General features: G+C 43.3%; 1 protein-coding gene across 3 annotated transcripts in view; it reads right to left on the reverse strand.

The window, feature by feature from the left end:
- The window catches only part of LOC105475122 (synaptic vesicle glycoprotein 2C), a 270506-nt gene that overhangs the window by 12814 nt on the left and 231616 nt on the right, over positions 1-26076 (reverse strand). For 2 of the 3 annotated variants that reach the window (XM_011730129.3, XM_024790743.2), the window contains exon 13: positions 7258-15576. The exons of the other annotated variant lie outside the window; for it this stretch is intronic. In XM_011730129.3, coding sequence (XP_011728431.2) covers positions 15393-15576 — 184 coding nt within the window. In that variant the 3' untranslated portion in view covers positions 7258-15392. Of the gene's footprint in view, positions 1-7257; positions 15577-26076 lie in introns of those variants that run through there. 3 annotated transcript variants of the gene reach the window in all.

Consider the following 26076-nt stretch of genomic DNA (forward strand, 5'->3'; position numbering starts at 1 on the left):
AGTTCACTTCACATGGCCTTGCGTTCATCCTTGTAAATTATTCATTTTCTCCACCACTGTTTTGTAAACTTGGCCTGCTGTGAACAGTTGCTCTTTGGTCTTCTTTTTAGTCCTAAGGAAGCAGGACTCCTTCTCCCAGTGTGATTTTCTGAGGCTCCACCTGGAAAAGACTCAGAGCCTTGGACAAACATTCTGTGTCTGTAGCTTCTCTGATCTAGCAGGATGAATAGCAAAGCCTTGGGTAGCAGGGGAAAGGCAGCCCTGATGAGTTGCGCCAGGTCTGCCAGGCTCTGTGCTGTGTACTCACGGCCTGTGGGAGTTGGTAAGGTCCCAGCATGTGCATGCCCCCTTCCCCTTCCTTCTCTCCTTCCTCCTCTTTCTAGTTGCCAGAGGCCCTCCCATGGAGTTGGACATCTGTGCACTGAGAAGGGCCCTGTGCAGGCTGCTTTTGTGGGAAGAAGAATCACAGCAGGGTTTGGGGGATGTGGGTAAGTCACTTGGAGTTGCTGCCAGGGTCACCACAGGCCCAGGTACCTGCTATGCATGCCTATGATAACAGAAGCTAGGAATTATTCAGTCCTACAAAAAGTCTTGTGAGAGTTAGGCAATGTCAGGGTTCCACCCTCTCCCCACCACTGCATTTCAGCACCCCAAGGGGATCTGGCTCCCATGATCACTGCACCTCAATATCCTCATAGTGAAAGGAGGTGCAGATCTGCCTCCAGGAGCAGATGTGAGCCAGTAGTGCTAATCACAGTGGCTATGATTTAATGAGAATTTGTGCATCAGGCAAATTGCTAAACCTTTTATATATTTTCTCAATCCTTATAAACCCCAGTGAAATACAAACTATCATCATTTCTAATTCAAAGTTGCAGAAATGAATGCTTAGAAAAACTAATTTTTGCTTTCTCAATGCATCACATCACTGCTAAGTGGCCAACTCAAGACTCAAACCCATATTGTCTGACTCTAAAGCTCAGAGAAATGTTTATTATGAAGCTAATAAGACTTAAGCCCTGGGACCCCCATTTGCATGAGTCCCTTCCCAAGTGCTAAGTGGATCCTAGCAATGTGTTCACATGGTCATATGTGTTTTGTTGTTGTTTTGTTTCATTTTTCTTGTAGAGATGGATGCTGCTCAGGCTGGTCTTGAACTCCTGGGCTCAAGCAATCTGCCTGCCTTGGCCCCCCAGAGTTTTGGGATTACGGGTGTGAGCCACCATGTGTGACAGGTCATATGGTTTTTAAAAATTTGTGGCTGGGCGCGGTGGCTCACACCTGTAATCCCAGCACTTTGGGAGGCTGAGGTGGGTGGATCGCCTGAGGTCAGGAGACAAGCCTGGCCAACATGGTGAAAACCCGTCTCTACTAAAAATATAAAAATTAGCCGGGCGTGGTGGTGGGCACTTGAAATCCCAGCTACTTGGGAGGCTGAGGCAGGAGAATCGCTGGAACCTGGGAGGTGGAGGAGGCAGAGAGCTGAGATTGCACTAGTGCACTCCAGTCTGGGCGACCAGAGTGAAACTCCACCTCAAAAAAAAAAAAAAATTTTTTTTTTTTGTAAAACTAGGCCTGGTGCAGTGACTCATGACTGTAATCCCAGTACTTTGGAAGTCTTAAGCAGGAGGATCGTTGGAGCCTAAGAGTTCAAGACCAGCATGGGCAACATATCAAGACCTCGTCTCTATGAAAAATCATAATCAATAAATAAACAATTAAAAAAATTTGCAAAACTAGAAAATTTGCAAACTTACTGGTTTGTTTCCTTACTCAGTTAAAAACGACTGTTTCTTTCCACTCTGCCTTGCTTTCCTCAAATTTCCTCCAGTGTTGGGTGGAGCTGGGCATTTTGCGGATAGGCTAAGAGGAATCTGAGTTGGGATATCTTCAGTTTGAGTTGGTGGGATATATTAGCGTGTTTTGCAGTCTTCTGAGATTGTTAAGTTATTGTTAAGCTGTCCCGCTGCAGGATGGTTCCCAGGAACATCCTGCTGCCCACTGTGCCCACATGCCTGTGTGCTGTGGTGTACAGAGCTGTTCCCAGAAAGGGGTCCCAATCAGACCCCAAGAGAGTGTTCTTGGACCTCACACAAGAAAGAATTAGGGGCGAGTCCATGCAGTAAAGTGAAAACAAGTTTATTAAGAAATTAAAGGAATAAAAGAATGACTACTCCATAGGAAGAGCAGCAGTTTGGGCTGCTGGACTAAGGATACGTATCGTTATTTCTTAATTATATGCTAAACAAGGAGTGGATTATTCATTACTTTTCTGGGAAAGGGGTGGACGATTCCTGTAACTGAGGGTTCCTCCCCCTTTTAGACCATATAGGGTAACTTCTTGATATTGTCATCGCATTTATAAACTGTCAGGGCACTGGAGGGAGTGTCTTTCTAACTGCTAATGAATTATAATTAGTGTATAATGAGCAGTGAGGATGACCAGAGGTCACTTCCCTCACCATCTTGGTTTTGGTGGGTTTCGGCCAGCTACTTTACCGCAACCTATTTTATCAGCAAGGTCTTTATGACCTGTATCTTCTGTCAGCCTCCTATCTCATCCTGTGACTTAGTATGCCTAACCTCCTGGGAATGCAGCCCAATAGGTCTCAGCCTCATTTTACCCAGCCCCTTTTCAAGATGGAGTTGCTGTGATTCAAACGCCTCTGACAAAGCCAGATGCTGGACTGCAAAACTGAATGTGGTAGCACAGAGAATATGTGGGAAGTGGAGGAGAAACAAGACATCTTTAAAAAAACAGAGAAACAACTATTACTAATCACAACCAGTTTTTGTCTATTCTCTGTATAGGCAATGATATCACAAAACTGTTGCCATATGAAGATGAAGAGGCAATCAAAGAAGATGCACTCAAAAAATATAGAAAAATGATTTACAGAAATGTGTCAGGCAGTTAATAAAAAGGATTGTTATTTTTCTGGATTTTGTTAAAATTTGTGAATTCATCAGTTTTTTAAAATGTGCAAATTGTGAGGACCTCTTTTTTCATTCTAGTTACTCTTACATTAATTTTGTGTTTGTAATTTTGTATTATTTTTCTTAAAAAGGACCCTTCTTCCCACACCTTGAGGTGACCCTGCTCGAACTCATGCTCTTAGCAATGGTGAGACAGTGTCTGCCTCTGAAGGTTCCAGTCCTCAGTTTGGAAAGAGAAATGGGATTGTGAGGTGTGCAGAAGCCTGAGTGTACTTTAGAAAGTACTGTAAGCCGGGGGCAGTGGCTCACGCCTGTAATCTGAGCACTTTGGGAGGCCACGGCGGTTGGATCACCTGAGGTCAGGAGTTCAAAACCAGCCTAGTCAACATGGTGAAACCCCATCTCTACAAAAATACAAAAATTAACCGGGCATAATGGCAGGTGCCTGTAATCCCAGCTACTTGGGAGGCTGAGGTGGGAGAATTGCTTGAACCCAGGAGGCAGGAGGTGGAGGTTGCAGCGAGCCAAGATGGTGCCTTTGCACTCCAGCTTGGGTGACAGAGCGAGACTCTGGTCTCAAAAAAAAAAAAAAAAAAAAAGAAAAGAAAATACTGTGGATATCCTCTACTGAAGGTGGGAGGCTGACTGAAGATGGGGAAATAACACAGCAAAGCCCCTCAGGAGGGTTAGCAGCAGCAGACTGCAGTGGGGGTGGGATACGCCCAATGTTTGCAAAGAACAAAAGAGGAGTGGGGCAACTTATACATCACTTAGCCCTTTGTAATGTATGGTGGCCTTCCTTATAGCCCCACCCAAACCTGAATTTGCTGATGCAGTTTCCTTGGAAATCTCAGTCCAAAGGGTATTTTTGGTGCCACCTTGAAGGTGAGGAAGCAGATGTTAGGCAGTGGAGCTGCTTCACATGCTCTCTGTGCAGCCTGCCCGAGGGCTCTGGAGTAGGGGAGGCAGAAATATGGCTGAAGGCAGGTGGCTGCTGGTGCACTTGGAGTCAAGGTTGGAGCTTACCCTGTCCTCTGTGACCCAGACTACCCAATCTACTTCATTCTGGCCCCAGGGAGTTCCAGTGGCTGCAGGGCAGGAGCCTGGCTTTCCTTCAAGAATGTGTCTCCTTTTGTGGTTTTCATTTCTCCACCTGGTGTCTGGACTGTAAATTACAGGAGAGGATGATGCATTTGCTCTCCCCACTGAACAAAGGGATTGCAGTAGTAGTAGGTGGCATGTTCTTATCCAAGCTCCAGGAATGCTGCTGTCCCTCGTTTCCCTTGGAGCCACTAGGGCTCAAGCTAGTCACTGTCCTGGAGGAAGCTTCCCTGGGGACAGGCTCACAGAGAAGGCTGCTTTGTTCAGAGGCTGTGGTGTAGGGAGAAGAAGGATGTGCCTATTGACTCCAGGATTTTTTTTTTTTTAATTACTGTGCAGAGAGAGCATGTTTTCATCTGGAATTCTAATAAATGGAGAGACAGAAGGAGGCAAATAACCACAGTTCCCAGAGTAGCCTGGCCAGGCTGCCCTAGGGTCTCCTCCAGAATTATCTGTTTCTGGCTTATAAGTGTAGGACCCTTGCTCCTCAGCCTGTCTTTATCATCCCCTCTGAATGAATAGCATGCACAGGTGTGAACGCATGCACACAGCCCATGCTACCCACTCACCAGACCATAGGCACATTCCATCCCCTTCTATACACAATATACACACAGCAAACTTCTATACACAATATACAGTATACATACACAATCAAATAGGTAGCATTTGGGATAATGCTATGGGCTGAATTTTCTTCTCCCCAAACTCATATGTTGAAGTCCCAACCCCCAGTGCCTCCGAATGTGATTGAGTTTGGAGATAAGGTCTTTAAGGAGGTAGTCGAGTTGAAAAGAGGTCATTAGTGTAGGTACTGGATGGGGTTGGACTACCTCCTAATCCAGCATGACTGGTGTCCTTATGAGAAAAGGACACAGATATGTAAAGAGGGAAGACTGTCTGAAGACACAGAGAGAAGATGGCCATGCACAAGCCAAGGAGAGAGGCCTCAGAAGAACCCAACCCTGCCTGACACTCGGATCTTGGACTTCTGGTCTCCAGATCTGCAAGAAGAGAAATTTGGTTTCATAGCCACCCAGTCTGTGATATTTTGTTATGGCAGTCCTAGCAAGCAATGTAGATAATGATAGCAACTTCATTGCATCAGATATCAACAAGCAGGAAAAGTTATACCTCAAGACTTATGTTGCCTTGTTTTAACACACTGACGATTAGGAATTTCACTTTGGGGGCTTTGGAGCCACTGGTCCAGGCCAGGCGTGTTGTTTCCTTCAGAACTTGCAATGAGTTTTGTCAAAGTTATCTGCACCCCAGCATCCTCTGGTGAATTCCTGTACCTGCCATCATCCCTGGTATACTAGGGGTTTTGAAGCCTGTGGACTTTTCTTTTCTCCCTCATTCAAGAGCCTGATCATGAAGCAGGAAAGAAAGGAAAATGTGTGACTGTAGCTTTTCCTAAATAAGGAATAGGGCCTACATCTGGAGGAGTGGGAAGCTGGACAAAGAGTTAAGACCTATATAGAGTGATGGGCTGGGTATTAGAAAAGGGGGAAAGAAGTTGCTACAGCAAAGAAGGAGGATCTAGCTGGGGGAGAGAACCTGGAAGAAGTGAGGGCTGGTTCCAAGAGAAGGAACAGCTGCAGAGGGGTGTGAATGCACAACTAGTAGGATAGCACTAGCCAATAGCACTTTTAGTGATGATGGGATATTCTATATTTTCAGTGTTCAGTATGGTAGCTTCTGGTCACATGTGGCAATCAAGCATCTGAAGTGTGGCTAAGTGTAACTAAGGAACTGAATTCTTGGTTTTAGTTAAGTTTAAATATAAATAGCTACATGTGGCTATCATATTAGACAGCATGGTTCTAGAGCTCAGACAAAGCCCACTGTTGCTTGCCTACCCAGCAGTTACCTGCCTTTTTCCTTGCTTACAAACCCCCCGTTTTGTTCAGGCAGTCAGGAGCCATGTGCTTCAGGAAAGACTGGGCCCCTTAGAGCTATAGGGGGAGAGGCGAATCTTGATTGGTCTAAGCCAGTTATGGTAATTAAGTTCCTCTTGCTCGTGATTGGTTTAGGAGTAGGCAGATGATGCAAATCCAGCCAATGAGACACAGGGGGAGTCTGCTGGAGGATTCTGAAAATGTTCTCCTTGATCTTAAAAAGGGGTCAAAAAGAGGGACTTCTTCTGGCCCTTAGGTGTGTGAAGATGTAATGCTTAGAGTTGCAGCCACCATCTCATGCCCATAGGGGGACAAAAGCCAGTATACTGAGGATGGCTGATCTAAAAGATGGAAAGAATCTGGGTCTCCAATGATGTTATCAAGCCACATCAGAACCAACCTTGGGATGGCCACATCCACTTTGTTAGTAAAGACACTTGTGTCTTCTGTTAAATGCAGTCATGGGGACTCTTTTGGGGATAGCAAATATGTGGCATTTAAGTCTGTGTTTCTGCCTCCAATGTGAATTCCATAAAGCATAGCACTTTTTCTCACTCTTCTTAAACCACTGTTCCAAGCAGCTACTACCAATCAAATGGATTTAATATGCCAAATAAAAATCTGTTTGCTATTCCTACTCTAGGGCAAAAGAACACAAGCATCTGCTTTGCCACAAACTCCCCCACAAACATTTTCTTCTCACTGGTCCTGGCTAACAATTGGAAAATATTCATGTAAGATCAACAACACATCAATATCCATGACACCAGCCCACAGGAACAATTCAAATAAGCCTGAATTGGAGAAACAGGTTTTCTCTATACCTAAGGACATTAAAAAAGTGCTTATTTTTTGAAGGGTCAATTCATGCTTAGAAGGGAAGCCAGTCACACAGCAATCTTTATTTGAATATAATGGAGCAAAAAAAAATGCTCTTTTATTAATCTGATATACACTAAATATCTTTGCAGCTGTTACATGAATGTTAGTTATCCAGCATATAAATGTATACACAATTCCAAGTTTGATAGATTTATGCTCTACACGAGCCATCCCACATGGAGCATGCCCTTTCACAAGGATACACATGGCTGTCTTGGGATATTTGTGAAAACACACTTGGTCAAACATTTTGGCAATTGGAAATCAGACACAGAGGAGCATACTAGAAAGATGAGTTCACAACAGGACCAGCTGTACTTAAGATGAAAACTCCAAAACCTGAAACAGAATTTGCTGGGGTTCACACATGCAGCACACATATATACAGTACAATAGGAGTAACTGGAACATTCACAGCAGGAGATCTGACACAGCATTAAAAACAGAAAGAACAAAAAAAGAAAACAAAGCCAAACAACCCAAACACCAAAACCGACAGGACCATTGCCAAGATTTCATTACAAAAGACAGTGGATTGTACGTTTAGCATATGTTTAAAATGGAAGTTCATCTGAAAGAGCAAACTCTTCTAGGATGTTAGTGTATCTAGATATTAACAAAAGACAGATGATCTGTTCAATATGTTCCTGGATCAGGGTGAGGATACATAACTGCATGGATGCTAAGAAAGTGTATATTAAAAAAGGACATTTCTTTTTTCTTCTGACTGACTTAGGACACAGATTCAGTAAAGTAAATATATAACAATAGCAGCGGAAATGAAGTTAGGCCAATTTGTCAAGTTCTCTCTAGGCAGGTCTGGTGAATGTCAAGGCAAGGACGGAGTTTCCTTCTTGGATGACTATGTGGGCGCAAGAGGGGAGACACTTTGCAACTTCAAACTAGTTTCATTTTGTTTGCATAGCATGAAATAGCCAATTTTACCATACATTCTTCCTGAACGAATAACACCCATAGAAAACAGTGGGTTCTCTGTACTGGGTCCTATTCTGAGTCAATACAAATGCAGAAAGAGGCCCTTTGTGAATCACATGAGGTTGAGCTTGCTAAGTCTTTCCCCTTCCTTGGACTTAGGGGCAATGCTGACCCATAAACCTATGAAACTCAATGTGGTGTGGCCTGGGTCTATGCGGTGGGAGACCAAGCATTCTTTAGGGCTTGAGATGGTGGTATGCTGGTAAATGTTTCACAACTGTCTTGGGGGTTAGGAGGAGTCAGATTTGCATGGCCTTGTTGCTTTCCATGGTATAAATACCACCACTATAGATGATCTTAAACTACAAATATACTATCAAGTATACAGAAACAATTCAAAGAAGCTTGAATTGGAGAAACTGGTTTTCTCTATACCTAAGGACATTAAAAAAGTGCTTATTTTTTGAAGGGTCAATTCATGCTTAGGAATTGACTTGGGAAGTTGTGTGTAGTAGTATACCTGTGTATAGTATTTCTACCATACAGACATAATAGGCATATATTACCTCATGGGCACAGATACTGGTAAAATGTAGTAAAATAAGTAGAAAGTGATGAGATTTGAATCTATATTGCCTTTGTGTTTAGCTATCATTTATCTAACCTTATTTAATTTTTTAGTAATAGCTATGTTTCTCAACTGACTCTCAAAAGTCCTGAAACTTTAACCATCAGTTCTGATGAACTGGTTCAAAGCTGTTCCAGCTCATCAGTAGCTTTAGATACTCCAGCCCCGGTGAGCAGGCTGCCTGGTCACACCCCAGGCACTGCAAAGCTGTTCTGGACTTTGCACCCCTGCTGCTGGGGTAGATTACCCCCTGAGTCTGAACAAAGGGCTGAAAGCTGCTTTCTGCTCCTAGTCCTGGACACTTTTGGATCTAAGGGGAGCATGAACGTGGTAGAGTAGGCAGAGAGTGGACAACCTCTGCAATTTCAGAATTCAGACCTGACTGGAAGGCACCTAGCCTTCAGCATCAAGTGGGGGACCTTCTGCAAACATGGAGAGTACCATCCACCTCCACTAGTCAATGAATCTCAAGAACCCAGGTGGGAACCTCCTGGTCTTTCAGGGATCAAATGCTGAGCTCTCAGACTTCTGCTCCGGATACGGGCCGCTCTGATTCCATGCCAGCTGTGCCCGTCCTATCAGGGCACAAGCACTGAAAAGCAGTTGGAAATCTAGCCCCACATAGGGAGCTGTGCCGAAAGCCAGCAGCCTCACATTCACACTCCCCCTGCACCCACTCCTGTTCTCCACCTTCTCCATCTTCTACGCCTCCACAACAGGCTTGGATGAGCCTTTCATCCTGAGTGCCCCAGGAAAGCTTGGCCTTGCTTTTGTATACTGCTGGAATTAAGAGGTTGTTGACCAGAGGAGAAAAGGAAAACAAACAAACAAACAAAAAAAACAAAAGGGAAATAAAGGAAATGAGTGGGCACTGCCCTGAGGAGGTAAGGAGAGAACTGGTGGGGAAAAGTGGTAATGGGGCTCTCAGAGGAGGGTACAGGGTCACTGACAACTACCCTCTTTCTGCTGTGCCGCCTGCAGGCCCCAGAACCCCAAACACCCTTTGCAACTTCAAGACACTTGCAACGACATGCACCAGTTTTAAACTGAAACCCGAAAATGCCCCCGCTACTGGCTGTCAGAACCTGTTTTCTGGATGGCTTATCTGCTGAGGGTAGAGAGGAGGGAAGCTGCTTTAGGATGTCTGTAAAGATAGTTGACTCACCCACAAATCTTCAAAATCAGAAAGGAAACACCCTGGGAGGCACAGGCCAGGGGAGTGGCAGCAGCTGCAGGCTTTGCTGACTTGGCTCTCAAGAGAAAACCCCAATGCTATTCGCGGGGGAACAGACTCCCTAGCTCTTGTCTCTGGTTTCATGCCATGAAAAGAAAACCTCAGAAGAAAGCGGCACTTTAGGCCAGGTGCAGTGGCTCACACTTGTAATCCCAGCACTTTGGGAAGCCAAGGTGGGTAGATCACTTGAGGTCAGGAGTTGGAGACCAGCCTGGCCAACATGGTGAAACCCCATCTCTACTAAAAATACAAAAAATTAGCCGGATATGGTGGCGTGCACCTGTAATCCCAGCTACTTGGGAGGCTGAGGCAGGAGAATTGCTTGAACCTGGGAGGCGGAAGTTGCATTGAGCCGAGATCGCGCCACTGCATTCCAGTCTAGGTAACAGAACAAGACTGTCCACCACCACCCCCGCCCAAAAAAAGAAAAAGAAAAAGAAAAATGCTCTAGAAGGATGGGGCTATCTCTGCTCCTGATTCTTTTCCTTGAATGATATCTTAGTGCAATATCCTGCTGAGATCATGTAAGGGAACAGCTTATGTGTGGTTTCATTTTTCTCATTTTCCAAGAACTAGTTAATAGTCTCTCCAACAAAAACCAGGTAATCAAGGAGCTTTCTCTTCTCATCAAAGGTAATTCCAATGACCAAATAGTTCCTGCACTGCCTGCTGAAGGCTATTATTTATTTTAAAGGTGGAAAAATAACACTTTGTATTTATGTGGTCGGGGGGGCGGGGAGAGTTCATATGTAATGGGGGTCAGTGTGAGGGTGCTTTCTCTCATTCTGTTTTCCTCGCCCTCATTTAAGTCCTCCAAAGCCGTAACTATTGCACACAGCACAGTGTCTCATACCTATCACATGGGAGGTGCTCAATAAGCATTGACTGGATAATCATATGAAATGACAAGAGATCAGTGAAGACTCGGCTCAGCTCTTTCCCTGCCCAACCATGCTAGCCTTAAGTAAGAGCTGAAACAGACCCATAAACTGTATTCTTGTAACTCAAAGTCCTGGGATTACTAAACTGCATTTAGGTATGGTTTAAGAAGAACTGAAGGGAGCCCTGGCAATGGCTCTGTGACTGGTTGGTGAGAGACAGGTGACAAGAGGAATGATCAACATTTAGAGCAAAAGAACATCACACGGAGAACTGTTATGCCATACCTGAAACAATGAAGGGACACGCAATACATCCTGGATATATTAACAGTTTTTTTTTTTTGTCTACATTACACATTACAAGAGAAGCTTTGCTTAAAACACATACTTTGCTGAGCAGAAACAATAACTGTAAGAAACGTATAGTCCACTTCGGAGTTTCCCACTGTGCAGATTTCTTTCTGCTGTTGCAATATGACTGGTGTTTTTAGGTTTAGTAACTGGACAAAGTTTGGCACGATGTGGGGATTAAAGAAAACCTAACATATAGCCAATATGCCCCCTTAACACTATATGCCAGTTATCTCTCTATGGTACCAGGTGAAGGCCAAATTCAGACATTCCTGGTTCTAGAGCCTTTAGTGCTTGAACAGATAAGGTGTATTATTGAAGAAAGAGGTAAAGGCCATTTTGACATCAAACAGAAAAAAATTAGAGAATACCGTATTCTATCTATTTTGATTGGCAGAGGGAATCAGAAGGTATTCCCCTGGACTGCTTTGGAAATGATCCCGGCATTTAGAAAGTCTCTGCTGTGTCCTAATCTCTTTGTTGGAACCTTATCAATGGTATCTTGAACTCTCCCTTCTGTCACTACATTTCTTTTCCCACCTCCCCTTTGATCTCTTAAGGTATCTTGAAAGACAACTAAGCAGTTTTTGGTGAAAACCTGAACTCTGATTTGGTGAGATTTGTCTATTTGCCAATATAGGTAAAATCACTGAAAAACTGTTTCTGAAAGCCTACGTATAATACTTAAGGCCATGTTTCAAGAAAATAATGGAATAAACAGTCAGGAGAGCTGTCAGGTAATATTGCAATTATAGAGTCTTCTAACCTAAGTGTGTTTATCTGGCAGGGCGGGGCCCTTTCCTGGCTGGGCAATGGTAACTTGTCAAACCTGCAGTGAATAGAGATACTACTCAGGATGCTGAGATGCTGGCAGGGCAGACAGCATGGGGACTGTGCTTTCTGGCCTATTCCACGTGGGCTTCCCAAACAACTTCCTACACTCTTTTTATGCTTGTCTATTTCCTATTTTTTCAGTTTATAAACTAAACCTATTTAGTGCTTGTAAAAATGAGTTGAGGCCGCCAGTGGCTCATGACTGTAATCCCAGCACTTCGGGAGGCTGAGGCGGGCCGATCACTTGAGGTCAGGAGTTCGAGACCAGCCTGACCAACATGGTGAAACCCCATCTCTACTAAAACATACAAAAATTAGCTGGGCGTGGTGGCGCATGCATGTCGTCCCAGCTACTTGGGAGGCTGAGGTGGGAGAATCGCTTGAACCCGGGAGGCAGAGTTGCAGAGGTCCTACCACTGCACTCCAGCCTGGGCAACAGAGCGAAACTCCATCAAATTAAAAAAAAAAAGGATGAGTTTAGTATAAGAAGGCAGATGAGATGAAGCTATTTTCATTACTGTCTTCTAGAATGCTGGAGAGTGGAGAGCAGATTAGTCCCAATCCTTTACTTTGTGCATGGGGAAAGTGAGAACCAGAGATGTTCAAGGACTTACAGTCTCCCCAGCAATATCTGGGTCCCTGTACTGCTCAGTGGTGAAGGTCAGGCTAGGACCCACCTATTGCGTCTCCCAGGTTTGTACTCTGGTGTGAGATGATTCAGGCAGCAGGACTGAATGTGAGTTGGGTGCCTTAAGACCCAATACCTGGGATAGAATGTGGTACATACAGAATTGACAGTTTGAAGCAGTTGTTTGATTTTCCCTACTGAGAAGATTCTGTGATAATAATGGGACTTGGGAGCATTCTGGATTGATTCCAAAGAGCAATAGGGAAATTTTAGTTAGAAAAGGCGGTAAAAATATAGGAGCAAGGGGACTATTTCCTCGGCTTTCATTTTTGCGCAAATTTTCATTTTCCTTCTACTGTAGATGAAATGAGATGCCAGTTGCAGGTTTGGGTGCCAGCAGCCTGCTACACTGATACAGCTGAGACTTTCTGTTTAATATCCTGGCTGTTTCTTAATCTCCAGCTAAATCCAGAGCAAGCCAGACAGGCCACACCACATACTTTGGAAATGATTTGAGCTCTCTTAGAAAATCAAGGTGGTGAACAATCTCAAGGAGGCAGGGAAGAGTGCATAAAAGGTGGGAGAGGTGGTGACCAAGAAGGTTTGTGACCACAGACTGTCCAGGAGATTAGAAAACATCCCTCTTAGGCCACCAAGGATGCTTGGATTAGGTAACAAGTAGACCAAGAACAGTCCTTCTGCAGGGGACACGGATGGGAGGTCTCAAGAAGTAAGGTTTTGCTGGTTTATCCTGTGCTGACTCAACCCAGTGTTCAAATAAAATTCCGAATAACTGTGCTCTGCAGCTTGGGAGCTGTTTTATGCATTTAGACCCCAGAGCAGACATTAGAGACATTTTAAAAAGTAAAGGTAGTCTAGTAAGCAAAGTGAACTATCACAGAGGACTAGAGATAGTGATGTCCACATGCATTTCTATTTTTCTTTTGATGGGTTGATGGAGATGCACTCCTGGCTTTTGCAGTTATCTCTGCACATGCTGCATTCAACTAAAAGATCTACTCAGGTCCCCAAATATCTTTTTTAAGAAGACAAATCAGGAATGGATAGGTGGGAAAATGAGTACATGTGGAAGAAGAAAAACATGCAGGGTACTTTCTTGGGTTGTTTGACTGCTGTCTTTGTTCTCCAATAAAATGACGGGAGGCAGAGGTGAGAGAAAGTGGTTTCTTTCCCTGCGCTGTTGGTATCTTTCAAATGCATCTTGTCTAGCCTTCAGTGATTTTTCTTCTTCCTGCCACCTTTGCAGTTTTTGGTTCAGGTTTTCCTGATGTTCTAGCCCTGATCACAGATCCCCAGGGAACCACCCTCTTCCCACTGCCCCCAATACCAGTCTGCCCCCCTCTGCAGACCTGAATTACTTCAAGGGGAAGTCGATTAATGGCTTATGTTAATGAAAGAAGCTTTTCACTTAGTCTGAGCTCTAGGAGGGATCATTAGGAAGGGGAGGGGGAGGCAGGGGGGCCTCAGGGGAGTTAGGACATCTCTGAATATAATGATTAGTAGAAACAAAAGCTTTCCCTTCCTGGGGGCCCCAAGCTATGGCTTGCCTGAAAATGCCTATAATAAGTAACAAGAAGAAACCTCTAACGAGGCAGTTAAAAAAGGAATATTGTTTAAATACGGGATTTATTCCTGGCTTCTGGTGATTGGCTGCAAGTCTACAAGGAAGGTTCAGATTTCAAAGAAGATGTGTAAAAAGGACGAGCCTGGGGGAAGGGGAGCCCGAGAGGCGAGAAGGTCATGGAGCTGACAGCGGGCCCGTGGGAATGTCCTGGCTGACCTCTTTCTTCCAGGCCCAGGCAGATTCCAGAGGTAAAATGAGCAGCCAAACAACCACAGGAGATGGTCTGTCTGTGAGAAGGCCCCTCAGGAGTGCGGGCAGGCTGTGATTTTACAGCGAGCTAGGAGCGCACTGAGCAGTGGGCCAGCCCTGGGGAAGCCAGAGGGACAAACCCTCTTTGGTGATGTCAGCTGGGAAGCTGAATGTCAACTGCGGGGCAGGTGAGGTGGGGGTCCTGGTGGGCCAGTCCCACAGAAAAGAGGTACCAGAAAGAGGCACCATTTTGTATTTCCAAATGGCTCTAGGTGTGAATTTCTTCCTAATTTGCAATTTACAATTTAGGTATCCACTGGCAATCTCTAGACTAGAGACAGTGTGGGTAAGTGGCCGAATCAGGTAGGCAGACAGTTTTTAAGAAGCAGCTTTCTTTCCTTGAATCTGCTGTCTGGCAAGACCAAGGGCAGCTGAAGGAGTGGGGGTGGTAAATGGAGGCAGAAGCTCTCTCTCGGATCTCTGATTTTCAAACATTCTGAACCACGTGCCACAATCACAGATACTGTTACAGTCCTTTTTCCTCACACTCTTCAGAGGTTTAATTGGGCTTTCTGACAGAAATCTTGCTTATGCAGCTCACTCAGATTTTTGCTGCTAATTGCAGAGATTTTATTTTTCTTGTCAGCAGAGTCACCTTAATTGTCTTGCCCCAAAGAGCCCCACCCAGCCCTGTTTGGTGCCACATGGTTTTCTTTGAAAGGCTCTGCTATAACAGCAAGAATTACTGGGTGTCCTTTTCTAAGTAAACAGGAAATATCACTGTGTCAGAAAAAAAAAAAAAAAAAAAAAAAGAATCCCTCTTCTCAGCACAAATGCAATAATGTGCCGACTTATATTTCCTGTTAATGTTAAATTAGGAGCAGGATCTATTTCTTACACCAGCCCAGCCTTCTTAGCTTCTAAACTTTCAATAAGCACAACCCCAGGGAAGCCTGGCTGCCGAGGGCATTTTAGAAATGCTTCCACTGATTTGCAGGAGGCAGTAGCATCACAGTTTGGACAGATAATAATGCATTAAAACAAAACAAACAAACGAACAAACAAAACCTGTGCAAAATCACAAAGGGGCAAGATGATATGCTTCTAAATTTTAAGTCACAGCAAGTGTTTATGTTCTGATACTTGATCACCTTTCTATATAGGAAAACTCTGAAGCCTTGAGTCAGGAAGGAGAATTGACCCAGGGCAGGAGGAAGAAACGCAGGAAGGATGGCTTTTTTCCCATTACATCAGAACCTGGGTTCGTGTGTCAGGCAGGCGCAGCCCAACGAGTCCTCCACACACGAGCACGGTAGAAGCCAGCAGGATGGGGATTGATTTGGTGATGCTGACCAGAGAGCCGAATATTAAGTTTCCCAAGACGGCTGCTGCCTTGCATAGCGCATTTAAGAAGCCAAAGCCTGTTGCCCTGCAAAGGAAAGAGACATGAACAAGGTTGAGAAAATGCCTTCCACGATTCCAACTTTAGACCAAAAAATCCTAGATTTTCAATGATCTTCACTCAGATTGTGTTGTATATTGGGAGCAAATCAATGCTTGTTAGCAAATCTGGGAGTAGAGAATCCTAGCTGTTGGTATTGTTCCTCCAGCCCTCTGTTGACTTTCTTACCATAGCTCCCATTGACTTCCACTCTGCCTATAAGTCCCAATGTATTGTGAACAGAAAGAGAGAAAAAATTGTACGGAGTATGAAACATCTCTAGTGGTTTAATGTTGTTGGAAGGAGGGGTCTTTTTCATTTTTTTAGAGATTAGGTCTTGCTCTGTTCCCCAGGCTGGAGTGCAGTGGTGTAGTAATTGTTCACTGCAGCCTCAAACTCCTGGGCTCAAGCAATCTTCCCACCTCAGCCTCCTGAGTAGCTAGGACTACAGATGTGTGCCACCATACACAGCTAATTTTTATTTTTATTTTTTGTAGAGATAGGGTCTTGCTATGTTGCCCAGGTGAGTATAGTGGTACAATGATAGCTCACTGCAGCCTCCACCTCACAGGCTCAAGTGATCCTCCCACCTCAACCTCCTGAGTGGCTACCTGGGACTACAACTGTGTACTGCCATGCTCAGCTAATTTTTATTTTTATTTTTGTAGAGATGGGGAATCCCCCTATGTTGCCCTGGCTGGTCTTGAACTCCTGGGCTTAAGCAATCCTCTTGTCTTGGCCTCCCAAAGTGCTGGGATTACAGGCATGAGCCACTATACCCTTCAGGAAGGCTCTCTTAAATCAAACTTTAATTCTACTCTATCCAAACGCTTCTCTCAGGAACAAAACAGGCATAAAGCACAGTTCATTAGAGAGAGGCAGGTCACCTCTGCTCAGTGTGGAAAAAGCTGGGCCACCTCCTCTTATCCCAGGCAAAGGGTGGAGACGGTGATACAGAAAAATCGAGCAGTTTCTCATCTCTTTACAAGAGTGACTTGTTATTTTGTTTTGTAAATTCCCATGATTTCAGAAACATCTATGTTTAAATGGAAATTTAAATTTCATTCCAAAGTTAAAATGTATGACAGGCTGAGCACGGTGTCTTACACCTGTAATCCCAGAACTTTGGGAGGCTGAGGCTGGAGGATTTCTTGAACCCAGAGAGTTTGAGGCCGGCCTGAGCAACATAGCAAGACCCTGCCTCTATTAAATAAATAAAGAGGAAAAAACTGTTGTAAGTGCAACAATATATTTAGATTTCTTTTACTCCCTATTTAATTAATTTATTTTCATGCTAAGTGTTTTATTTTTTATTTATTTTCTATTTTACTTTCAGTTCTGAGATACATGTGCAGAATGTGCAGGTTTGGTACATAGATATACGTGTGCCATAGTGGTTTGCTGCACCTATTGACCCATCCTCTAAGTTCCCTCCCCTCGCCCCCCACCCCCCAAACAGGCCCTGGTGTGTGTTGTTCCCCTCCCTGTGTCCATGTGTTCTCATTATTCAACTCCCATTTATGAGTGAGAACAATCGGTGTTTGGTTTTCTGTTTCTGTGTTAGTTTGCTGAGGATAACGGCTTCCAGCTTCATCCATGTCCCTGTAAAGGACATTATCTCATTCCTTATTTATGGCTGCATAGTATTCCATGGTGTATATGTACCACGCTTTCTTTATCCAGTCTATCATTGATAGGCATTTGGGTTGGTTCCAAGTCTTTGCTATTGTAAATAGTGCAGCAATGAACATACATGTGCGTATGTCTTTATAGTAGAATGATCTATATTCCTTTGGGTACATACCCAGTAATGGGATTGCTGGGTCAAATGGTATTTCTGGTTCTAGATCCTTGAGGAATTGCCATACTGTCTTCCACAATGGTTGAACTAATTTACATTCGAACCAACAGTGTAAAAGTGTTCCTATTTCTCCACAGTCTCACGAGCATCTATTGTTTCTTGCCTTTTTAATAATAGCCATTCTGACTGGCATGAGATAGTATCTCATTGTGGTTTTGATTTGCATTTCTCTATGATCAGTGATGTTGAGCTTTTTTTCATATGTTTGTTGGCCATTAAATGTCTTCTTTTGAGAATTATCTGTTCATATCCTTTGCCCACTTTTTGATGAAGTTGTTTGTTTTTTTTTCTGGTAAATTTGTTTACATTCCTTATAAATTCTGGATATTAGACCTTTGTCAGACGGGTAGATTGCAAAAATTTTCTCCCACTCTGTAGGTTGCCTGTTCACTCTCATAGTTTCTTTTGCTGTGCAGAAGCTCTTTAGTTTAATTACATCCCATTTGTGAATTTTGGCTTTTGTTGCAATTGCTTGAAGTCTTTGCCCATGCCTATGTCCTGAATGGTATTGCCTAGGTTTTCTTCTAGGGTTTTTATGGTTTTGGGTTTTACATTTAAGTCTTTAATCCATCTTGAGTTAATTTTTGTATAAAGTGTAAGGAAGGGATCCAGTTTCAGTTTTCTTTTTTTTTTTTTTTTTTTGAGACGGAGTCTCGATCTGTCGCCCAGGCTGGAGTGCAGTGGCGCGATCTCGGCTCACTGCAAGCTCCGCCTCCCGGGCCGACGCCATTCTCCTGCCTCAGCCTCCCGAGTAGCTGGGACCACAGGTGCCCGCCTCCGCACCCGGCTAATTTTTTGTATTTTTAGTAGAGACGGGGTTTCACCGTTTTAGCCAGGATGGTCTCAATCTCCTGACCTTGTGATCCACCCGCCTCAGCCTCCCAAAGTGCTGGGATTACAGACGTGAGCCACTGCGCCCGGCCCAGTTTCAGTTTTCTAAATATGGCTAGCCAGTTTTCACAGCACCATCTATTGAATAGGAGATCTTTTCCCCATTGCTTCTTTTTGTGAGGTTTGTTGAAGATCAGAAGGTTGTAGATGTGTGGTGTTATTTCTGAGGTCTCTGTTCTGTTCCATTGGTCTATATGTCTGTTTTGGTACCAGTAACATGCTGTTTTGGTTACTGTAGCCTTGTAGTATAGTTTGAAGTCAGGTAACATGATGCCTCCAGCTTTGTTCTTTTTGCTTAGGATTGTCTTGGCTATATGGGGTCTTCTTTGATACCATATGAAATTTAAAGTAGCTTTTTCTAATTCCGTGAAGAATGTCAGTGGTAGTTGATGGGAATAGCATTGAATCTATAAATTACTTTGGGCAGTATGGCCATTTCTACAATATTGGTTCTTCCTATCCATGAATATGGAATGTTTTGCCATTTGTTTATATCCTCTCTTATTTCCTTAGGCAGTGGTTTGTAGTTTTCCTTGAAGAGTTCCTCCAAAGCCCTTGTAAGTTGTATTTCCAGGTATTTTATTCTCTTTGTAGCAATTGTGAATGGGAGTTCACTCATGATTTGGCTCTCACTTGTCTATTGTTGGTGTAAAGGAATGTTTCTGATTTTTGCACGTTGATTTTGTATCCTGAGACTTTGCTGAAGTTGCTTACCAGCTTCCTATTTTCTTTTATTAATTAACATGCTAGGTCTTAAATAAGAAGAGCCCACAGAATTTTCTCAGAAAATTAGGAAGGATGAGGTTATATCCCTCGTCTTTCAGACACTACGGAGGTGAAATACTGTGCTATCTTGCCAAGTATTTTTGGTACTAGGCAGAAACCGAATACTGAGCTGGGGAGCACATCAATGAGCGACGTAACATTTGGGAAATGAAGTCCAAGAAAATATGACAGAAGAGAATCAATTGTGGGCCTAGGAAGATCTTGTTCACTCTCTTTAAGATATGCAGGTACATAAGTAAGACACATCCCACTTCTTAAGTCATTTTTTAAAAAAGAAAAATTTTGTTATCTTTAGTACACATGAACAAGTGACCTTCTAGGCAGAAAAATTATTATTATTATTTTTGAGATAGGGTCTCACCTATGTCACCCAGGCTGGAGTGCAGTGGTGGAATCTTGGCTCACTGAAGCCTCAATCTACTGGGCTCAAGGGATCCTTCCACCTGAGCCTCCTGAATAGTTTGGACTAGAGACATGCACCACTATGCCCAGCTAATTATTGTATTTTTTTGTAGAGATGGGGTTTCATCATGTTGCCCAGGATGGTCTCAAACTCCTGGACTCAAGTGATCTTCCTGCCTTGGTCTCCCAAAGTGCTGGGATTACAGGTTTGAGCCACCATTTCCAGCTGAAACTTAATTTTGTTCATGAGCCTGCATATACCACTGACATCATGAGAGAGTATGAATTTCCTTCTGACTTTATGCTAGTTTACTGTTTTTTGGCTGTCACTGAGTTAAAGGCACATTGAATACAGGGCAATTTTTGGATACTTTTTTTTTTATCCTAAGAGGGAAACTCATCTTATAAGCTGCAAAATGCAGCACTTAGTACACATCTTTCTTTGACTGATTTATAAATTTGTAAGTGTGGGTTTTTCTTTGGCAAGTCATAACTACTCATCACTACTTGTACTGTACCTAATGATAGTTTCCACAATGCGTGTACTCTTCATAACTGAGATATTTATTGTGGTTATTATCTAACCATCCTCCTTTCTGTACCATGGGAAAGGAATAAACGCTCCTCCCTGAGCTGCACAAATCCAGTCTGTGAGTTAGTGCACAGCCAGTGATTTTGTGGGTTAGATCACACCTAATAAAGGGCAGTAAGCACTGATTTTCTTTTTGGCTAAGACACCTAGAAAGTAGAGTATGCAAGCTCCTGAAGTGAGGCAAAGTTGCCAACTGTTTGGAATGTGGGAAGAGTGTGATGGAATCTCTGACTGAAAGAAGCAAACTTCTTGAGAAGAGGGTAAGCTAATTTCATATTCTTCCTCTTCTTTTTTAAAGCAAGAGACTAGTAATGGCAACAACCACTAAAAACATAAGGAGATTTAATATACTGATAACTACTTTCAAATGAAATTGCTTGAGCCTATCTGTTGGGTACCAAAGAAGACTTAAGTATACTAGAATGACCCCGTCACCACCTCACCCACCTCCATGACTGTCTTTTTGCTATTTTTTAGAAAAACAAATAGATGCTTTTGAGCAGCTTTAGGTTTACAAGAAAAAAAGTGAACAAAAAGTAGAGTTCTCTTATACCCTCAGTTTCCCCTATTAACTTCTTGCTTTGGTATGGTACATTTGTTACAACTGATGAGCCAATATTGATACGTTGTTATTAGCCAAAGTTCAACTTACATTAGGGCTCACTCTTGGTGTTGTACATTCTGTGGGTTTTGACACATGTATAATGCATGTATCCATTATTACAGTATCATGTAGAATAGCTTTACTGCCCCAGAAGTCCTATGCTCCATCTATTCATTCCTCTCTCCCCCAACCTTGAACGATCACCGACCTTTTTACTGTTTCCATAGTTTTGCCTTTTCCAGAACGTCATAGAGTTGAAACCTCACAGTAGGTAGCTTTTTAAAGACTGACTTATTTCACTCAAAAAAAAAAAAAAAAAAAAAAAAGACAAGGCTCTTGCTATGTTGCCCAGGCTGGTGTTGAACTCCTGGGCTTAAGCAATCCTCCCACCTCAGCCTCCCAAAGTGCTGGGATTACAAGTATGAGCCACCGCACCCAGCATTTCACTTCATTAAGCTAACATTTTAGTTTCTAGATTCTAGTGTCATAAATGACCAGATACATTTTGTAGCAGTAAGATAAGCTGTATTCTTCTGGGGAAAATGGCCTGTGTGTATATTGCTGATAAGAAAAAGGAAACCATTTTTCTGTCATGAAGAAGTCTCTCAATGCTTCAATGCTGAAACTGCAGAATGACCCAGATAGGATTTACATCTAGGTTAAAATAACCATATTGTCCCAAGTGACGAACCTCTGGTATAACTCAGAATAGGGTATAAAATGTGGGCAGCTATCTCCTTGTATCACTGAAACTGTACTCGAGGAATGGATGACTTCCGAGATTCCTGGGCAGACTAAAGGCAGATGCGTTAGGAGCATCTGGTATTTGAGGGTTTTGAAAAAGACGATCAACTCCTTACTTTTTAAGAATCTCTGTTTTCATTACCAAGCAAAGGCAGTTATTTAGATGAAAATCTGGTGTGGATGCAAAGCACACAGCCTCCGTAAATTAATGTCGGCATTCAAGAAAACGTGACTACCCTCTCCTTGGAAAAGTAAATTCTTCTTTCAAATATTTGCAGCTGAAGGGTGTAATTTTTCTTTTTTTTTCTTTCCTTCTTTTTTTTTTTTTTTTCCTGAGACGGAGTCTCGCTCTGTCACCCAGGCTGGAGTGCAGTGGCACAATCATGGCTCACTGCAGCCTCGACTTCCTGGGCTTAGGTGATTTTCCCACGTCAGCCTCTTGGTAGCTGGGACTAAAAGCTTGCACTGCCACACCCGGGCAATTTTTTGTAGAGATGGGAGTTTCACCATGTTGCCCAGGCTGTTCTCGAACTCCTGAGCCCAAGTAATCTGCCTGCTTCAGCCTCCCAAAGGACTGGGATTACAGGCGTGAGCCACCACACCCAGCTGGGCATGATTTTTCAATGCAACAGAAACACAGCTATGTTAGAAAACAATTCACAAAGTGACTCTCCCTTGGGGTTATCTGTTTATAAAATAAACAGGCTTTTAGTTCATTTACTTTATGTTCTTACTTAAAGGAAACAGTATTGCTTCTGCAGACACCCAAAATAAGAGTCACCTTGTGCTCATAAAGTCCTTTGAGGGTGGGGAGCTCAGAGCTTGCAGAACCCAGACTTGCTGACTTCTCAGCTGTAGAATGAGCTAATGCACTATTTTTCAGATCAAATATGTTTTCATGCCTTCTCTTAAACAACAAGCACTGAAGGGAAAGAATGAAATGATCTAGTGTCATTCTATTGCTCCATCCTTTGCTCCTCATCTCTTCAGCCAGAAGCCTTTGCTCTCAATTTGTACTCAATCTACTTATTTAAAATTTTAAAATATAAATTATTTCCCCTAAAAGTACCCTGTGACTGCAGCTGCCTTGTTGCTCATTCCATTAAGGTGGCTCTCCTCCCTGCATCATAAACTTCCTTGGTCTGAGACACATGTGCTGGTATACAGAACTGGTTTGCAGCAGCACTTAGACTCAGCTGATGGGGATGTGGCCACCTCTGCAGCTGGACAGTGGCTCCTTCTCTGGGGCCTTCATGATTTATTGTGTACTAGTTTATTTATATTGTTTCATGCTGTTTTTTTCTTTCTTTCTTTTTGAGATGGATTCTCATGCTATTGCCCAGGCTGGCGTGCAGTGGCATGATCTTGGCTCACTGCCTCCCAGGTTCAAATGATTCTCCTGCCTCAGCCTCCCAAGTAGCTGGGATTACGGGTGCGCAACACCATGCCTGGCTAATTTTTGTGTTTTTAGTAGAGACAGGGTTTCACCATGTTGGCCAGGCTGGTCTCGAACTCCTGACCTCATGATCTGCCCTCCTCGGCCTCCTAAAGTGCTGGGATTACAGGTGTGAGCCACCGCGTCTGACCCATTTTATGTTTTAATTGGTGGTGGGGAAAAGAAAACTACTGGCTCCATTCTGGATCAAATGAGGATAATTTTTGTCATCACATCCAGCATCTTTGTGGATTTTTCTGTCTTTAATGCAGGGCCAGATTTTTTTTTTTTTTTTTTGAGGCTCCTAGGAAGAAGAAAAGGACATTGAAAAATGGTGGCACTTAGGGCAGTGCCTGGCATGTGGTCGGCACCCTGTGACTATTAGCCATTGTTTAAACACTGGTTGAATATCTACCCCACCAACTGATGAGATTATTAGAAAAGAACAATTAAGTGCCACATTTTTTGAGACAGGGCCTTGCTCTGTTGCCCAGGCTGGAGTGCAGTGGTGCAATCATAGCTCTCTGCAGCCTTGACCTTCCCCAAGCGATCCTCCCTCCTCATCCTCCTGAGTAGCTAGGACCACAGGTGTGTGCCAGCAAGCTCAAATAGTTTTTTCATTTTTTGTAGAGATGGGGTACCCAATATGTTTCCCAGGTTGGTTTCCAACTCCTAGGTTCAAGTGATTCTCCCACCTTAGCCTCCCAAAGTGTTGGGATTACAGGCATGAGCCACAGCACCTAGCCTAAGTGTACATTTTGAAAAGGACTGAAATGGTGTAGATCCAGACTTAGCTCATAGAATTCACCTTTTATGGGCGGGCACGGTGGCTCAAGCCTGTAATCCCAGCACTTTGGGAGGCCAGAGGGGCGGATCACGAGGGCAGGAGACCGAGACCATCCTGGCTAACACGGTGAAACCCCGTCTTTACTTAAAAATACAAAAAACTAGCCAGGCGAGGTGGTGGGCGTCTGTAGTCCCAGTTACTTGGGAGGCTGAGGCAGGAGAATGGTGGGAAAATGTACCTGTTATAGGGTAAAAGTGTGTGTGTGGGGTGGTTCTTTTTGTCTAGTCTAAATTTTTGGAAATAAGCCTTTTCTGGACAACTCAGTTAAATAATTGGTAGAAGTTACAAGAGGGATACTCAAGACTCAGCATGGGACATTTTGAAAAGTATAGGCAGTCCTTAAATCAAGAGGACATTGCGATCTGAAGATTCTTCTGGAAGTTGGTTATTTGAAATACACAATGAATTTCATTTATCTTAGAGAAAAAATATTAAAAATGATGGCTAGGTCATCAGGTTATCCTAAAAGAACTTTTGTAACACTGAATCCATCTAAGCTATCATACCACAATGCTAAGAGTACAAGAAACCCTTAAATATTTGTCTAATAAGCAGATTTGTCCTTAATACACTCCTAATTTACATATTCTTCTCTGCATTTTTTCATATTCATATAATCATTCCTTAAATATCTGCAAAGTGTCAAACACTGCACTAAGCTCCAGAGACCCCAAAATTAATAAGATGAAACCTCCATTTGCGCTAAGATGGGTGACACGAGATCACGGTAACATACGTGCTAAGTGCAATGTTAAAGATACCCACAAAGTATTATGGGGGCAGGAGAACAGAAAGTGATATCGAGCTGAGGGTAGTGGCAGTTGAAGGAAAGCTGCTCAGGGTGAGTGGACAAGACTCAGATTGGGCTTAAAGGAATAGTAGGAGCTTGCCAGGAGTAGGATGGCATGTGGATGGGGTGTTCTCTGTCTCTCCCAGTACTCTCACATCTCCCTAACTTCCCTCATGGTACCCACTCAGGTTTGCCTTAGACACACCCCTAAAGGCTTCTTGAGGGCTAAATGGCTTACATCCCACCAGCCCCTACATAAATTTCCTACTCCCAAGCAGTTGTTTTCAACCTAGGATTAGGATAGCAATCTGATTGAACCAAAGTGCATGGACACATATAACCATGCCCTCGCCTAATGGTGCTTAAGCCTGGGTGCATAAGAATCACCTGGAGGAGCTTTCAAACCATAGCGATGTGTTCAATACTGATGCCTAGGGCCACATGCACAGAGATTCTGAATTTATTGCTCTACTGGGGCCCAAGCATTAGTATTTTTTAGAAGCTCCATGTGACATGAATGTGTATCCAGGGTTGAGAATCCTGCTGTCTTCCCAGGGATGTCTGCATTCTTTGAATTGATGTGGGTTTCATATACAAAGGAAATGATAAAAGCAAAACATCTACTCCACCTTTCTCACAAATGGTTTTCATTTCTGAATTCCCTTTAGTGTACTTCCAATCATATAAATCACAGGAAATCAGAGGATTTAGACAATTTTGCTTTCTGCTTTTTTTTCCCATTTATATTACTGTTTTCTCATGTGGATGTTTTGTTTAAAATGAAATGATTTATTTAGCATGGAACCATTATTCTTGTAAACATGCCATTGGCTAATGGGAGCTTTCCAAATTCGGGGTAACATAAATGATACTGCAATTAACACCTTCACATATACGACTTGCTTCCTTTGTGTGTGTTCATTAGGGAATATCAAGCAGCATAAAACATCCAAGGGGAAGTGTTTATGATGTGATGCAGGGGATACTGAGGCCAGCAAAGTAAGTTGTGCACACTGGAGAGGAGAGAGAGAGGGATCCAACCCAAAGGCCTCCCATCCCTTTTTTCTTCTCCCTTCCTGCTTAGGCTCTTATTAAACTCCCCTGTTTACTCTGCTTCTCATAGCACAGAGCTTAATTCATTTCACCAGAGGCAGCTTCTCACCTAACCTGAATTGTTTCCTTCTCTTCCTACTCTTACTCAGTTGCCTCAACTTGATTGCCTCTACGCTATCCTTCCCACTCCCCTCCAAGGGCTGGTTTATACCAATCGTGCACATCTCCTTGTCCAGAATTAGCCTTGTTTAGGTCCAGGTCACCTCTGGGGGAGTGCAGCCAGATAGCCTTTGTAGTCACTCAGCACCACCTCTTCTCAGAACCGGAGCAGATGCCTATGATACTTATTAAACGAAAGGCCGAGCTAACAAATTTCCTGAGATCTTCCAAATATGTTGGAAGTAGACTTTTGTAATAGACATTTTAATGGAAATTAGTTGGGTCATATTTGTTTTTTTGATGCCAGACTATCATATTGCTTTT

Source organism: Macaca nemestrina, chromosome 6 (assembly GCF_043159975.1).
Source record: "Macaca nemestrina isolate mMacNem1 chromosome 6, mMacNem.hap1, whole genome shotgun sequence".
Classification (NCBI taxonomy): Eukaryota; Metazoa; Chordata; class Mammalia; order Primates; family Cercopithecidae; genus Macaca; species Macaca nemestrina.